This window comes from Ovis canadensis, chromosome 16 (genome assembly GCF_042477335.2).
Source record: "Ovis canadensis isolate MfBH-ARS-UI-01 breed Bighorn chromosome 16, ARS-UI_OviCan_v2, whole genome shotgun sequence".
Lineage (NCBI taxonomy): Eukaryota > Metazoa > Chordata > Mammalia > Artiodactyla > Bovidae > Ovis > Ovis canadensis.
In genome coordinates, this window is record NC_091260.1 from 45,971,002 (window position 1) to 45,989,176 (window position 18,175).

At 41.9% G+C, this 18,175-nt stretch overlaps 1 protein-coding gene across 1 annotated transcript in view; it reads left to right on the forward strand.

Moving 5' to 3' along the window:
* Nucleotides 1-3,092: 3,092 nt before the first annotated feature.
* OXCT1 (3-oxoacid CoA-transferase 1) overlaps nt 3,093-18,175 on the forward strand; it is a 161,764-nt gene continuing 146,681 nt past the window's right edge. Inside the window, exons 1-3 of the mRNA XM_069556449.1 lie at nt 3,093-3,479; nt 14,667-14,775; nt 16,469-16,559. Coding sequence (XP_069412550.1) covers nt 3,402-3,479; nt 14,667-14,775; nt 16,469-16,559 — 278 coding nt within the window. The 5' untranslated portion in view covers nt 3,093-3,401. The remainder of the gene's footprint in view (nt 3,480-14,666; nt 14,776-16,468; nt 16,560-18,175) is intronic.

Here is an 18,175-nt window from a genome sequence, read left to right on the forward strand (position 1 = left end):
TGTTCCATGTCCAGTTCTACCTGTTGCTTCCTGACCTGCATATAGATTTCTCAAGAGGCAGGTCAGGTGGTCTGGTATTCCCATCTCTTTCAGAATTTTCCACAGTTTATTGTGATCCACACAGCAAAATTAAACTAATTTTTATGTATTGAACAAATATTAGTACAGATTAACCCACTCCAGTGTTCTTGCGTTGAGAATCCCAGGGACGGGGGAGCCTGGTGGGCTGCTGTCTATGGGGTGGCACAGAGTCGGATACGGCTGGAGCGACTTAGCAGCAGCAGCAGCAGTTAAGTAAAAAGTTTTTTATGTGTTTCATACCCATTAGAGGAAAATTATCTGTCTGAAGGGATTTGTTTTCCATGTGGTTAAGAATCATTGTATAAAATGAAGCATGCATAGATTTTTTTTAATATTCAAACGATCTGGTTAAAAACTCCTATTACTAGTTAAACCAGTCAAACAACATTGGAAAACAAGTGTTCAAATACCTGATTATCAATTTGAAGAAATACTCCAACTGTGATGGCAAAATGTCCTATCTTTCAGTAATGAGAGATGGTAACTACCATATTTTAGCAGAATTTAAATAAAACTCTCTTAAACAGAGAATAACAACTTACAGTCTAACCAGCTCTGACACATTGACGGCAATCATTTGATAGAAAGGGTTTGTTAGTCCCTCAGTAGTGTCTAACTCTTTGGGAGCCTATGGATTGCAGCCTGCCAGGCTCCTCTGTCTATGGGGCTTTTCAGGCAAGAATACTGAAGTGGGTTGCCATTTCCTTTTCTAAGGGACTCTCCCAACCCAGGGACTGAACTTGGGTCTGCTGCATTGCGGGCAGATTCTTCAGTGTCTGAGCCATAAAGGGAGGAGAATGTTTTTGTATAAGTATACATAGATGTATGTGCTTAGTTGCTAACACACACACACATATATAAAATAGTTTATTGAAAAGTGAAACTGTTAATCACTCAATCGTGTCGGACCCTTTGTGACCCCATGGACTGTAGCTCACCAGCTTCCTCTGCCTACTGATTTTTCAGGCAAGAATACTGGGAGTGGGTTGCCAATTCCTCCTCCAGGGGATTTTCCCTACCCAGGGACTGAATCCAGGTCTCTCACACTTCAGGCAGATTCTTTACTGACTGAGCCATTTATTATGTACAGTTAATGACACTGTTTTGATTTCGATAAAATCAATTTTGAAATTAAAAAATGTAAAAATAATAATACATGCAATATATGTATAAAATATATGTATTTTTATATATAATAACATAATACAAAATAAACTTTCCTATTGCGTGTCTAAAATCAGAACATTTGTTTAAAAGCTTTGAATTCAGTTCAATTCCCCTGTTTTAAGAATGTGGAAGTTAAGCACTACAAGATTACCCAAAGAAAAGTTGCCAGAATATGATATATATTTGTCACAAACTGCTCCTTAAACAAAAGGGAGCTATTCTTATTAGTTCAGAAAAATTAAGATATTTTTAAAAAGTTGATTTCAAACTGATTAAATTTGAAATGGTTTTGTGGAACCAGAAGGAAAATCTGTACAGAAAAACTTTTCTATAATTTGTTCCAGTTGAAGATACTCATGCTTTATTTATAAAGTATAAAACAGAGCCATAGAGCCAAAAAATAATAATGTGTTTTGACCACAAAGTAATGAGGCTGATTTTCTTCACAAGATTTAGAGTCACACAGAGTATAACACTAAAAATATGCGTCTTTTCCTCAGCCAGGAGCAACAGAGTGAGACCAGCCAGGAAGAGTGTGTCATATGACCACAGTTTGACAAAGTTGCTAATGCTATTTTCCATTTCATGTGCCCTGTGGAAGGGCAAAAATGGAAAAGCAGACCCAGTTGTGAGGATAGCTTTTTCACATTCTATCAGCTACAGCACAATAACTGTAATATACTGTACTAAGATTAGCAATGGAACTTTAGTTCTAATACTTGAATTTCCCCTCCATCCAATTTCTTACGTGTTGAAAATATTGAGCAATGCGAAGTTAATTCCTGCTCATGTAGTTGGACAATTTAACTTGGTATTTTGTTCCCTCAATGATTTTAATTAAAATTATAGTATTTATAGGAAAAATGAAAAACTTAGGAGTTGAAAGAATAGCATGAAAGGGTAAGCACTTTGATGGATAGACTTTAAACTGGACTGACTGTCCATTTGAACCTCAGTGTACTTGCTAAGGAAGCTAAGGGCTCATTTAATTTTCGTGTTTGCTTTGCTTTGGTTTAAAACTAACAACCACATTCCTTTGGTCAGTCCTTAATCCAATAAAATGATTATGGACTTTTCACTTGGTCCTTCCATCCAGCTACTAAGAGCATTCATGGTTTTGAAGAAACCTGACTTGGCTCAGGTCTTCAAGGAGCTAGCTGGCTAAAAGATACAGCTTGGATTGAATATATGTGCCGTATCAATACACCATTGCAACTTGAATAAACTTAGAATAACGTCTAAGATTTATTGAGTGTTTATAATGGAGCCAGAAGCCTTGCATGAATTACTTCATGTAATCTTTACAACAGTTCTGAGTATTACTAACAGTTTTAATTTGCAGATAAGCACACAGGCTTATTAGGAAACTTGTCTCAGATCTGTCAAAGGGATTACCAGCTACATGTTTGCATCTGTAGAGTAATCTCGGGGTTTTCCAGGACTCCAGTGTCCGAAGATCCTGAACAATGTAGACTTGGATGATGCCGAGCGGGGAAAAGGTGTGCCTACATTCGGTCCCAGAGGGCCAGTCCTCGTCTAGCCTTCTTCACTAGGGACCATCTTGATGCGGCCTGTCTGATCATATCTCAGGGCAGACGGCTCCTGGCTGATTCTCAGAGCAAACTTACTCTTACACAAGCGAGGACGGGTGTAGGGAGACAAGACTGAGAAACGGAAGACGTAGGAACGTTGTCCATAGATGGGGAAGGGCCTCAAGGCGGGTCCACCTTCGCAGCCTCCACAGGTTCTAGACACTGATAAGAAAGCAACAAGCTCCACCGCCCGAATACTAGGCTAAGACCTATCCCTGACCTTGGCAAAGACAGTTACCCATGACCGCTCGCAGCCCAGCGGCTGCTGCGGCAAGTGAGCGCACCAGGGCAGACCAAGGCACGCCCGACCGCGTGATGTATCCGACCGCCGCTAGGCTGGGACCTTCCCCCGCGACCCGCCCCGCCCGCGGGCCCCTCCCATCCTCGTTGCTCTGTCTGCCAAGCCCCGGCGCCAGAGGACCCACGACGTCACCGCAGCGCTCTCGAGCCTCCAGACCGCCCTCCGTGCGCCTTCCTTTTCCTCCCGTCCAGTGACGCGGCGGCCCGGCGGCGTCAGTGGACACACAGGCGCGCTGCGGCCCGGCCTGCGCCCACCCCAGCATGGCAGCTCTCGCACGCCTCTCCTCGCGCCTGCGGTTCTGCGCCTCCGCCCTCCCCTCAGCGGGCGTCTGGTCCAAGGTAAAGTGCAGGTGAAGAACAAGGCCGTGCCCGGAAGAACGCGGACGAAAGCCCGAGCGTTTTTTCTTGTCTGCCCACACCCAACCTCTCCAGCCCGGGAGCCGGCATCTGAGCGCAGTTCCCAGGGCCCCGAGGCGCGCCGACGCCTGCTTGCCTCGCTGCTTCTCCGCCTGGCCTCCTTGACTTGGTTCTGCACCTGCTTGCCCAGTGAGGCGAGACGAGGCACGGAAGTGCGCGGAGAGGCCCTGGCTCCCGTCTCCGTTTCGCGGGCAGTTTCTTGGGCAGGGGCTTTGGCGGCCGAAACGGGACCGGGAGGGTTCGCCGGCTTAAGGAGGGCAAGGGGCGACGGCTGCAAGGGGTAGGTTTGCGCTCTGAATTGGGGATCTCGGGGCGGAGGCCCCTCTACAGGCCCGGAACTGAGGGCTGGGCTAGCCAGGGGTCGGCTCGAGTTTGCCGCCAAGGCGGTGGAACGCTGCGCCCCTTCTCCGCGTGGGGCTGCGCCGCACCTCGGCGGTGGGAAGCGGAACCCGGACTGGAGCGCTTGCCTGCGCGTTTACCTCGCCACGCCGAGTACCCTGTGGAGGTCTGGCTTCGAGCGCGGGCATCCCTTTCTTCTGAGGCTCCTTAGGGTTTCCGTTTTCAGAGTTCTTGCAAACGTTGTCCACTCTTACTGCAAACTCTTCACTAACGGTAGTATCTCGAGGCCCTCGCGCTGCGGTTGTGGGCTGTGTCGTCTTTTTTTTTTTTTTTTCCCGCGTGTTCTGTCCCCGCCTGTAAGCCGTCGCCCCAGTGCGGTTCTTATCCGGAGTCCTCGGACAGGACCGGAGTGGCGCGTCTAGGAGACTAGCTTACCTCAGCTACCTCCGTCACCACGGGAGCCTTTTCCTTGGAAGAGACAAGGAAAAGTGATGTTTTTGAATAATAGTTCTGAGCTTAAAAAGTGTGCCTTGAACACTTATCTCCTCACAAGGAACTTCGCTTCCTCCCCATTTGCTGTGGCATCTTACTGGCATCCACTCTGAGAGCGGTGAACGGGGAGGGGCTGTGACAAAGCCCTTAGGTGAGTGCTAGATGGTGATTAAGAACTGGGAAGATTTACACGTAAATACCTGTTAGGCATTTTGATAATTGCAGGTAGCTTTGGATTTGTAAAGCATTGTTAGAAGGGAGCTCGACCTTCTGTCATTGCTGTGGGCGCTGAAACGAGTGCAGATCAGGACACAGCGACCTCCCTGGGCCAAGGTTAATAACATTCCTTGTTTTGGCACTTAGTTGTGTGTGCATGCTCAGTCGTGTCCAACTCTTTGCGACCCCATGGATTGTAGCCCGCCAGGCTCCTCTGTTCATGGAATTTTCCAGGCAAGAATACTGGCGTGGGTTGCTATTTGCTATGCCAGGGGATCTTGCCTACACAGGGATCGAACCCACGTCTCTTGTGTCTCCTGCATTGAGAGGCAGATTCTTTACCCCTGGGCTACTTGGGAAGCCCTGCTAGTTACTTATTTGCCTAAGTGTAATTTACTTATTTTCTTAAGTGTATTATTAAACTATTCCCAAAGCCCAGCAAACGTCTTCTTAGATGGCCGAGTTACAAATTATGGGTTTTCCGGTATCTCATCTCTCTTTCAGGATTTGTTGATCATAAGGTCCAACTCCCCTTGCTTGGTGTTAAGTTCTTGGCACTTAAATCTCTTACTGCTTACCCCTTAAATCCTCACCTCCTACTTGCGTTAACTGTAACACTTGTATACTTGTTTAACTTTTTGAACGTGTAGACATCATCTTCATAACCAGATGAAATTTGCAAACCATATTGTATGCCTTATTCTACATCTATCTGAGCATGACACACTGCCATGCATAGAATAGACACTCAACACATTTCCTACGAGGATGTGAAAACACTCTGGGCAACTTATGGAGTAACCTTGAGGATTTTTTTTTTTTTTTTTACTAAATATAACCAACAGGTAAAATGAGATGGTTTTTTTTTTTTCTTGTTTGTGGTAAACATGTCTTCCAGACTTGAGTGTGCATCAGAATTACCTGGAGGCTTTATCAAATAGATTGCTGTGTTCATGCCCAGAGTTTCCCATTTAGTAGGTCCTGGTAGGAGCTCAGTACTTTGTGTTAATTAGTTCCCAGATAGTAAAGCTGCTGGTCTGAGGACTGCACTTTCAGAGCCAGTGGCATTGCCTTTGACCTAAACAGACTACCGGAAGGTATCTTTCATCTTCCTTAGTCCATGATTGTTTTGGAGGGTATGTTAAATACTATTTTCCATTCACTATAGAAAATTATTACTGAAAAAAAAAATCTTAAAACTACCATTAACTCTTATAGCTATTTCTCTTCTTTGAAAACCATCTTTTCCAGATTTATCTCCAACCCCAGACTCTCCTGAACTGCCTTCCTTCCAATACAACTTACTGGTTCATGTCACTCAGTACTTCTCAGGACTTTCTGATCAAAAATGAACCAGCTGTAATGTGGCTTTTTCCTTCCTTGTTTTGTTTTTATTATGGTTAACAGCACCGGTATCCATCCAGAATGTAAGCTAGAAATTTGGAACCATTCTCTCCTCTGCTCCTTTCTTTAACTTGCAGTTGATTACCAGTGTCATGTGTGATAATTTTGCAGTTATTTAGTGGCTGTTATCCTTGTAAGTCTGTAAGTTTCACTAGAGCAGAGACTGTGCTTGTGAGGTTATTTGTTTGTTTGTTAACTCTCTAGTCTCAGTATTAAATATGAAAGGGAAAGTTGCTCAGTTGTGTCTGACTCTTTGTGACCCCATGGACTATACAGTCCTTGGAATTCTCCAGGTCAGAGTACTGGAGTGGGTAGCCTTTCTCTTCTCCAGGGGATCTTCCCAACCCAGGGATCGAACCCAGGTCTCCCACATTGCAGGCAGATTCTTTTCCAGCTGAGGCACCAGAATGGGTATTTTAGAACAAATAGAGGAATGAGTGAAAGAATGAGTTCCCTTGCCACTTTCCTGATTCAGGCTTTTGTATGAGAGTTGTGACATCTCTGTTTCAAACAAAACAAAACACTTTGCTGTCCTTTCCTCAATGAAGGATGAAGTTGAAGCTCTCTAATGTTGTCTTTAAGGCCTTTTGCAACTTGCCCTGACTTCCTTACCAGCCTGATCTTCATGAGCTTCTCTCCACAGTGTGATCCTGCATGCCCTTGAAAACAGTCTTTCCACATCTTGGTACCTTTGCTCAGGCAGCTCCCCCTTTCTGGAATCCCCACCCTCATTATTTTTTTTAAGTCTTGTCACACTTTTACACTTTCTGATCCGCTAGGCAGAATGCATTGCTTATTTATCTATGATCCTTCAGAGTGCTTCAGGGCATCCCTCGAAATTGGAATATGATATGTACATTCCCTAGAAAACAAAGTATGCTATTGCTGTAGAGCACTGCTCCATGTCAGCAACTCCTGTGAGCTCCTTGTGATTCATTTGTGTCATAAGTGAGTGATTAATTATTAATGACAGTGTCCATCTTTGGTCAACACTGGTCCAGTGCTTGATACCTAAAGCATTTTAGCACATGTCACTACTTCCTCTTGGCAGTAGTGCCATGCTCTCCTTGCAAGACAGTGTATATCCACTTGCATGTTAATGCCCTTTCCTTCTAATGGTGTTTTCTGAACCTCTCTCCAGATGGCCTACCCTCCCCACTTCTATATATACAACTTTGAGACTGACCTAGGCAATGTCAATCTTTCTGTGTCCTGATATATTTAACTATAAGGAGACAAGGTAGAGAGCGTGTAGGTGTATAGTTCCTATCATTAAGATAAAATTTGTTTAAAAATAAAAAAAGACAGTGTGGTTTGTGAATTTTCCCTCAGACATCTGCAAAGTGAAGTGCATTTTCATTTCACTAAGTTCTGGAGTGTTGAATGACAGAAAAAAGAGAAATTTAGGTGAAAGAATTAGTGGTAGAAGTGGTTAGAAAGGAAGGAGTTCTGGATTGGGAAGTCATGAGATAAAACTTAGGCTCCACAGTAGAATCTGATCTCAAAGATTAAGTGTAAGAATTTGAAGATGAGAACAAAGTGGGAAGAGGGAGAAGATTTTCAAAGAACTAGATTTAATAGAAAACAGTTTTTCACTGCAAGAATTTTATTTCTTAGCTTCATTATGTACTGAATCACTATTATTTCTTTCCCTCAATAGTTATTAGCAGAAACTAGTGGAAACAATGAAATGGAATTTTGCAGAAGGTAGGAAGGTGGAAAAACAAAACAAAATATATGATGTTAGTGTAAAGGAAGATCTCAGTGGAAAAAAAAAATTACTCCTAGAATTAGTAGCTGTCAAAGCTGTACAGGTCATTACTCTTCATTCTTTTAGGTAATTTCTGCAAAGTTGAAGATTATTTTATTTATTTACTTATTTTTGTAGCAGATGATGCTTGGGTTTTGTCACATCATTATTTTAATATTTAAAATATAGTAGAAGGTAGAGCAGTTTAGAGCTCTACTTGAATTCAGTTATCATAGGAATAAAGGTAGGTGATTAGAGACATCTTTCTCCCCACCTCCCTGCCAATTCTTGGAAGGTGTTGGGTGTCTGTTTCTTGACCAACAGAAGCAGGGAATGTGGGAAGGGATAGTGGGCAAGGAGTATGTGTGTCAGAGAACAGATTGCAAGGCTTTCTCAGGGGGGCTGCCTCCCAGGTTCTGGGCAGTTCGCTGGTCTTCAGGCCTTGAAGATCCACAGCAAACTTTCTGTGGTAACTGGCCTCAGGCATTGTGCTTCCTTTTCGCCTCACTGCCTGCAGTTCGTATTGCTGTTTGCCCAGTAATCTTTGGATACTTACATTGGCAACTTGATTGCGAATAAAATAATTACATTAAAGTAATCTTAAAGCTGGGGCTCATTTTTTTTTTTTCAAAACCCTCAACAAAGATTGCTTGGATTAATTGGTTATAGTATGGATCATGTTAAATTCTTTGTAAAATCAGTAATGTGTCTGTTTTTGCATTCGTGGAGGGTAGAGTGGAGAGGTTAAAAATGAAAACTAAACTCCCAATCAGTGTCAGGTTAATCTTACTGCCCTGGTGGGGAGTGGAGAAAAGGTTGCATTTCCCAAGCAAAGATCATATCCCCTGGGTATCTTCTGTAATCCAGGCTCAGGGCTAAGTGCTTCTTAGCTTTATAATAATAATACATAATTGTTTGATCTGTACTACATCCCTGGGAAACAGTTATCATCGTTTGTATCATGCTTTTTAAAAAAAAATTAAGAAGAGTGTCTTGTTATGTGATACAATTACATGTCTAATTATATGGAAATCATTGACAGGAATTTTTAAAAAATGATCATCTTTTTGTAAACCCTAATAGCTCAGTTGGTAAAGAATCCACCTGCAATGCAAGAGACCCAGGTTCGATTCCTGGGTTGGGAAGATCCACTGGAGAAGGGATAGGCTACCCACTCCAGTATTCTTTTTTTTTCCCACTCCAGTATTCTTGGGCTTCCCTTGTGGCTCAGCTGGTAAGGAATCCATCTGCAATGCTGGAGACCTGGGTTTGATCCTTGGATTGGTAAGATCTCCTGGAGAAGAGAAAGGCTACCCATTCCAGTATTTTGGCCTGGAGAATTCCATGGACTGTATAGTCCATGGGGTCACAAAGAGTCGGACATGACTGAGTGACTTTCACTTTTATAAACTTAATGTCACTGCCACCTCTGCTCCACCCACCAAAAAAAGAGGCTCAGAAGTTAAGTAATTTTCTCCAGTTAATACTTCTACTGGCATTTGAAACAAGGATATTTTAGATTCTGAGATTAATAGAGTGTGGCCCATTATGCCACTGTTTGTCAGTCAATAGATATCAAATGTTGTTATAATAAATAGATAATAAATATCAACAAATATTGTTAACTGAACATATGCAAAATGAACAGACCAATGCTGAGTACCTGTAAATTCTTTATTATCTTGAGTCCTCACATTCTCTGAAAATATGAATTAGTTTATTGCTTTTAAGCTTTTGATTGGGTAAATGTGAAACACTTGTGTTTTTTCTAAAATACTTCTGAGGTTGTTTTGGGGGGAGATGTAGCCTGATTAAATTAAGAAAAAAAAGATTTATATATTTATTTGGCTGCCGTGGGTCTTAGTTGTGGCACTTGGGACCTTTGATCTTCATCACAGCATGTGAACTCTTAGTTGTGGCAGGTTGGATCTAGTTGCCTGACCAGGGTTCAAACTTGGGCCCCCTGCATTGGGAGCTCAGTCTTAACCCCTGGACCACCAGGTAAGTCCACTTCTCAGTAATTTATGACTGTTTGTAATGAATGATACTGTTCATGGGGTTCTTCCAGCAAGAATACTGGAGTGGCTTGCCATTTGAATTGTGGTGATTGAGAAGACTCCCGAGAGTCCCTTGGACAACAGGGAGATCAAACCAGTCAATCCTAAGGGAAGTCAATCCTGAATACTCATTGGAAGGACTGATACTGAAACTGAAGCTCCAATACTTTGGCCATCTGATGCAAAAAACCAACTTGTTGTAAAAGACCCTGATGCTGGAAAAGATTGAGGGCAGGAGGAGAACAGGGCAACAGAGGATGAGCTGTTTGGATGGTATCATCGACTCAATGGACATGAGTTTGAGCAAACTCTGGGAGATATTGAAGGACAGGGAGCCTGGCATGACTGAACAACAACAACCGATTTTAACTACAGTAAAAAATGTCAGAGGAGCTATAAGTTTGGAAACATTAATAGATAATTGTGTTAGATTACTAGAGTGTATGGACATATTGAGAGAATTTTCAGTCTTCAGCAGTTTTACCCCCCAGACAAATTCTTTAACTTTCTTCCTCTTCCTACTAAGGCCCTGACTCTACTTTTCACTGAAAATAAGGACAACAGAGTTCTTCATGAAAAAATATGACACTCGTAAAGGTTTGTTGTACATAAGTAATAAAATAGAAGTAGTATAAGACTGAGGATTTTTGAAAAGGACAGAGAGGAACATATTGTGGTAGAGGGCCCCAGTGATAGAAGGCGAAACCTGGGAACTGGTCTTGCTTTAACAGTGTGGGGTAAATTACAAGATCCTTCTATCTTCGGAAACTTCACTTGTAAAATGAGATGGTTGGATTAGATACGTGTGTATTTTTCTCTTCTCTGTTTTTTAGGCATGCATCCATGCTCAGTTGTGTCTGACTCTTTGCCACCCTATGGACTGTAGCTTGCCAGACTGTCCTTGGGATGTCTCAGGCAAGAATACTGGAGTGGGTTGTCATTTCCTTCTCAGGGGGATCTTCCCGACCCAGGGATCGAATCCCCATCTCTTGTGTCTCCACTGTACCACCTGAGAAGCCCCTGTTTTCTAGGAGATATCCTCAGTTTCATTTTATGATATATATGTTGGCCTCGTTAGGCTATCAAACTTTCAAGTTCTAAGATTAAAAACATATTTTCATATATATGTGTGTGTTAAAACAGCATCAAGTAAATCCCTGCTACTTGAGTATAGGACAGAGGAGACCGCTGTTGGTGGTTCAAGCTCTTTCCTTCCTATCCCCACCTCTGCTTATTTCCCTGTGTGTGGGCAGTATGCCATGGTAAACCACTCTTCCTTATCTGACCTTGACCAAGGTTGCAATTTAAAAGGACAAAGGTCATTTAGCAACCTATACCTTTGCAGATCTCATTGCACTTTCAGTATAGTTTCTTAATCTCCTTTTGTATTGTGTGTTAGTTGTTCAGTTGTGTCCGACTCTTTGCGACCCCAGGGGGTGCCCACCAGGCTCCTCTGTCCATGGAATTCTCTATGCAAGAACACTGGAGTGGGTTGCCATTTCCTTCTCTACCTTTTGTACTAATTGACACTTTTTTGACCAACCTAGACAGCATATTAAAAAGCAGAGACATTACTTTGCCAACAAAGGTCCATCTAGTCAAAGCTATGGTTTTTCCAGTAGTCATGTATGGATGTGAGAGTTGGACTGTGAAGAAAGCTGAGTGCTGAAGAGCTGATGCTTTTGAACTGTGGTGTTGGAGAAGACTCTTGAGAGTCTTTGGGGCTTCCCTGGTGACTCAGAGGTTAAAGCGTCTGCCTCCAATGCGGGAGACCCGGGTTTGATCCCTGGGTCAGGAAGATCCCCTGGAGAAGGAAATGGCAACCCACTCCAGTATTCTTGCCTGGAGAATCCTATGGATGGAGGAGCTTGGTAGGCTACAGTCCACGGGATCGCAGAGTCGGACACGACTGAGTGACTTCACTTCACTTGAGAGTCCCTTGGACTGCAAAGAGATCCAACCAGTCCATCCTAAAGGAAATCAGTCCTGGGTGTTCATTGGAAGGACTGATGCTGATGCTGAAACTCCAATCCTTTGGCCACCTGATTCGAAGAACTGACTCATTTGAGAAGACCCTGATGCTGGAGAAGGGGATGACAGAGGATGAGATGGTTAGATGGCACCATTGACTTAGTGGACGTGAGTTTGAGTAAACTCCGGGAGTTGGTGATGGACAGGGAGGCCTGGCATGCTGCAGTCCATGGGGTCACAAAGAGTCGGACACGACTGAGTGGCTGAACTGAAATGAACTGAACTGACACTTTTTATGAAAGGAGATTTTCGAGGGATTAAAAAAATGAGAGCACTCATTTATGCTTTTACTTTGATCTCCTAGAGTTCTCTGTCTGGGAGGCTCTGATAGGCATGGGTGTGAGCTTACATCGATGGGCTGGTTAAGGGGCAGTGTCTCAGGAGTCAGGTGTCATTCTCTCTACCCCCTCTCTTTTTATGCATGCGTACTCAGTTGTGTCTGACTCTTTGCGATTCCGTGGACTGTAGCCCACCAGGCTCCTCTGTCTATGGGAATTTTCAGGCAAGACTACTGGAGTGGGTTGCTGTTTCCTCCTCTAGGGGGTTCTTCCCAATCCAGGGATCAAACCCACGTCTTCTCTATTTCCTGCTTGGCAGGCAGATTCTTTACCCCTCAGCCACTGGGGAAGCCCTCTTTTTTCAGGTCGACTATTTAATAAGAATAAAGGAGAGATGATGTTAAGTATGAGTGATTGATTGCAACTCAATCGACTTTATCACTTTTCCTGTTCATACTGTGAGTGAAGTGTAAAGAGGGAAACAGTTTAAAACTGATGGTGAATGCTCGCCAGATAGCCTGACTTGCACCAGATAGTACACTGTGATGAGACTGGCCATGCCCCTCTTGGAGTTAACAGTCTGCTGCTTTTCTCTGGCATCCATAAACTCTAGGCCCTAGAAGGGAATGAGTTTTTGTGTGCTGTTCTTGTCCCTTCCGGAGGTGTTCTTTGATACCCAAGATTGGATCAGGGCCCAAATCTGTAGTATTTATAGTATTGAGAGCATCAGTTGTATCTTAATACTTACTGCCGCTGCTAAGTCACTTCAGTCGTGTCTGACTCTGTGCGACCCCATAGACGGCAGCCTACCAGGCTCCCCGTCCCTGGGATTCTCCAGGCAAGAACTCTGAAGTGGGTTGCCATTTCCTTCTCCAATGCATGAAAGTGAAAAGTGAAAGTGAAGTCACTCAGTCATGCCCGACTCTTAGCGACCCCATGGACTGCAGCCCATCAAGCTCCTCCAACCACGGGATTTTCTAGGCAAGAGTACTGGAGTGGGTTGCTATTGCCTAATACTTACTAGATTGGAATAAATAGCAGAGGATTTGGCACATACGGGTTCTCAGGAAATATTTGTTGGTTGTATTGCTATCAAAAATCAATATTGACACTGATATTGTGAATTTGAGTCCCATCATACACAGTATCTGCTTTCTTTCACTCTTTCAAGGGGCCCCAAATGACACAGAGCTTTTCTTATATAATAGAAGATATCGATCATAAGGGGATTCTGGTGGTAATTTGTGAATCTCTACTCTTTTTTTTTGGTTGTTGTTAAATATTTATTTGTTGATTTGGCCACTGTGGGTCTTAGTTGCCACACACAGTATCCTTTTTTTTTCTTATTTATTTTTACTGAAGTAAGACTTCCCTAGTGGCTCAGATGTTAAAGCATCTGTCTACAATGCAGGAGACCCGGGGTTCGATCCCTGGGTCGGGAAGATCCACTGGAGAAGGAAATGGCAATCCACTCCAGTACTATTGCCTGGAAAATCCCATGGACAGAGGAGCCTGGTAGGCTACAGTCCATTGGGTTGCCAAGAGTCGGACACGACTGAGCAACTTCACTTCACTTATAGTTGATGTACAGTGTGTTAATTCCTGTCATACAGTAAAGTAATTCAGTTATACATATATATATATATGTTATGTTTTTAAATATTCTTTTCCATTATGGTTTACCATAGGATTTGTTAAGATTGGAGGATAATTACTTTACAATGTCCTGTTAGTTTCTGCTGTACAGCAAAGTGAATCAGCTATAAGTATACATAACATATATCCTCTCTGTCTTGAGCTTCCCTCCCCACCCCCACCCCACCCTGCTAGGTCATCACAGAGCACCATGCTGAGCTCCCTGTGTTTTACAGCAGCTTCCCACCAGCTGTGTTTTACACATGGTAGCATACATATGTCGGTGCTACTCTCTGTTTGCCTGCCTTCATTTTTCCCTTCTGTGTGCACAAGTCTGTTCTCTGTATCTGTGTCTCTATTCCTACCTTGCAGATAGGTTCATTTTTCTAGATTCCATGTATATACATTAATATTTGTTTTTCTCTTTCTGACTTCTTTCACTGTGTATGAGAGACTCTAGGTTCATCCACATCACTACAAATGACCCCATTTTGTTCCTTTTATGGCTGAGTAATATTCCATTGTGTATATGTACCACAACCTCTTCATCTATTCACCTGTCGATGGACATCAGGTTGATAACATGTTCTGGCTATTGTAAACAGTGGCATGCAGGATCTTTAGTTGTGGCACGTGAACTCTAGATTTGGCATGTGGATATAGTTCCCTAACCAGGGATTTCACCTGAGTCCTCAGCATTGGGAGCCTGGAGTCTTAACCACTGGACCATCAGGGAAGTCTCTGTCCATCCTACTCTTAAGATGAACTACTTACAGCCCCACTCTTTCAAAGACAAGCTAGTGAAATTATCCTTGTATATATAATAATTGAATATATTTGTATACATGCAAAATAAACACAAGTTTCCAAATGCTTGTTCACTTAAAAAAGTTTTTTAATGTTTTAGGGATGTATTTGCTACTTTTCAACTAGCACAGCTCACCATACCAAATTTTATACAGACCCAGTGGAAGCGGTAAAAGACATTCCTAATGGTGCAACAATACTGGTTGGTGGTGAGTAATAGTATTGTTTTCCTTTTGATTTTCGCAAAGCAGGAAAATCACAATGGTGAGGTGATTAGAAAGGCTAATTATTTTATTACTTTGTTAATAAATGTCAATTATTAGAAATGCCAGTTATTTTATTGTTTAATTATTGATTCTTTATCTTATTTTAATTTATTTATTACATATTATCTATTTTTTTTATTATAGTGTCCCCTTTCTGAAAGTTTAGCAAGGTTTAGCACTTTATATCTGACCTTTTCTTTCCTTTTCTATTTCTTTTCCTATTATTTGAAAAGCTGACACCTTAAATGGGGATATCTTACTTGTAGCTTTGAAAAACCCCTAGATACTTGGGAATTCTGCTTACCTTAAAACGTTTGCATCAAGAAAAAAAAAGTTTGCATTAATCTCAGCAGCCCACACTGGCCATTCCTTTTGTTCCTCCTCATTTTAGAAGCTAGAGCGCACATCCGCATCTATCTGTTAGTGAGCCTCTCAAGTTCTGTTGCTTCTTTTAGTTTAGAATGTCTTTTAGCACCCCTCTCTCACACTCATTAAACTTGTTGCCTGATTCTTATATGTTTCTTTGGATTTCTAGGCTTTGGTCATAAAAATCAAGGGTTTTTTTAGGCTTGCTCTTCATTCATTCATTCAACTCGGCAGTCACCGAATTTTAGACCCAATACTGTTTGAGGAATTGTGTAAAAGAAATGAAAGTCATTGGCTTAGGCTTCTAGATCTGCAGAATCTACCCAGGAATGTAAAACAAACATGCTTGAAAAAGTAACTGTGTAAAGGTTCAATTTTAAAGTGGGAGAATAACAAATATGTAGTTAAGTGCAAGAAGAACAATGTGTAGCTGGCTGTATTAACACATTGCACTTGGCTTTATACTTATGAATCAAGGACTTGGCAGTGATATCTGGTACTATATAATGATGTAAAGCACTTGGAGATAGCTATATGGCCATTTATTTTATTTCATTTTTTTGAGGTTTATTTGTGCTTCGTTTTGCCAGTAGAACTTTAGTAGAGTGATTTGCAAACTTTTTTGATCTAAAAACACATTTTACATCACAATCCAACAAACACACATGTGTGTAATATGTGTACATATATAAGTGAAACAAAAGTTTTACCAAAAATGTCTATCCTGAGTGTTAATTTTTTTTTTGGAAACTTTTTTTTCAAAGCAGTTTTAGGTTTATAATAAAATTGACAAGAAGGTACAGAAATTCCCTATGCCCTCCCCACACATGCATAGCCATTATCAACAGAGAGGAACTTTTTTTTTTAATTAACCAAGGATGAATTGCATTGACATACTCACCAAAATCCACAGTTCACCTTAGGGTACACTTTAATGAAGTAAATAATGTTGCGCATTCTATGGGTTTGGACCAAAGTATAATGACATATATATATATCTCATTATAATGTCATACAAAGTATTTCACTGCTCATGAAAACTTCTGTACTCTGTGTATTCATGTCCCCCTACCTCTCAAATTCCTGGCAACCACTGATCTTTTTACTGTCTACGACCACTTCTTAAGTTGATGAGATATATCTATGCATTTGCATAGTAGGTCTAATAATGTGCTGGTACATTTTTCTTTTTTTAAAAAGTAACAGATACATTTCCTTGGAAGAAAATTACCCTTTACATAAAATTATTTATCTTCTTGGCCCGTTATAGGTTTTGGGTTATGTGGAATTCCAGAGAATCTTATAGGAGCTTTGCTAAAGACTGGAGTAAAAGGACTAACTGCAGTCAGCAACAATGCTGGGTAAGTGTGTGTTTTTAAAACAATTGACTTGAAAGAAATGATAATCCTTCATAGTATTGAAATGAAGTCTATCAGTGAAGTGAAATATTTCTTCATTGATAGGAACAGTAAGCTTAAGGATCAGAATATGGTTTTATCATTCCGATGATTAAGACTCCATGGTGCCACTGCAGGGGGCCCAGGTTTGCTGGCTTTTCAGGGAACCAAGATGCTGCAAGAAAGAAAAAGTTCAAACTGAGCCCTTTATTTTAAAGTTTATTTAGTTATTTATTTTGTTTTTGGCTGTGCTGGGTCTTTATTGGTGCGCGGGCTTTTCTGTAGTTGTGGCAAGGTGGGGCTCCTCTCTAGTTGTGGAGCATGGGCTCTAGGGCATGTGGGCTTCAGTAGTGTGGCTCCAGGACTCTAGAGCACAGGCTCAGTAGTTGACAAGCACAGGCTTAGTTGCTCCAAGGCGTATGGGATCTTCCTGGATCAGGGATTGAACCCATGTCTCCTGCATTGGCAGGCAGGTTCTTTACCACTGATCCACCAGCAAAGCCCTCTTTCATTTTAAAACTTAGAGATTGTATGTTGTACCTTATTGTAGATCTTTATTTACAAAGGCAGATGGACATCCATTTGAAATCTGTTTCTTTTATTTTGGTTATGCCCTTACCATAGAAGATACATGAAGAATATAATCAATCATTAAAAATGTTGCTGGTCTTGGTAAAAAGAGGAGGGTATGCAGCCAGCATTAAGACAGTAGGCTTGCATATCAAAATGGTCAGCAATGACCCCTAAAATCTTAATGATTAATGGCCTGCATGTTAAGATATATTTAGTTATCAAGAGAAAGACCATTTTAATTCACAGTAGTAATTTATCAGCTCTTCTAACAATGAAAGACTTCAAAGATCTTAAAAATTAAAGAAATTAATTAATTTGGCGGTTTAGTGCAATTTAGAAGAAATAGTTTATTTAGGCAACAGAACTGATATACATCGTCATTTTTGTTGTTCAGTCACTCAGCCATGTCTGACTCTTTACAACTCCGTGGACTGCAGCAAGACAGGCTTCCCCGTCCTTCAGTGTCTCCCAGAATTTGCTCAAAGTCATGTCCATTGAGTCAGTGATGCCATCCAGCCTTCTCAACTTGCCTCCTTCTCCTCCTGCCCTCGATCTTTTCTAGCATCAGGGTCTTTTCCAATGAGTTGGCTCATCACATCCGGTGGCCAAAGTATTGGAGTCCCAACTTTAGCATTAGACCTTCCAATGAATATTCAGGGTTGATTTCCTTTAGGATTGACTGGTGTCATCTCCTTGCTGTCCAAGGAGCTCTCAAGAGTCTTCTCCAATACCACAGTTTGAAAGCATCCATTCTTCGGTGCTCAGCTTTCTTTGTGGTCCAGCTCTCCCATCTCTATATGACTACTGGAAAAACCATAGCTTTGACTAGTCGGACCTTTGTTAGCAAAGTAATGTCTCTGCAGTTTAGTATACTGTCTAGTTTTGTAATAGCTTTTCTTCCAAGGAGAAAGCATCTTTTAATTTCATGGGTGCAGTCACTGTCCGCAGTGATTTTGGAACCCAAGGAAATAAAGTCTGTCACTGCGTTTTTCCTCATCTGTTTGCCA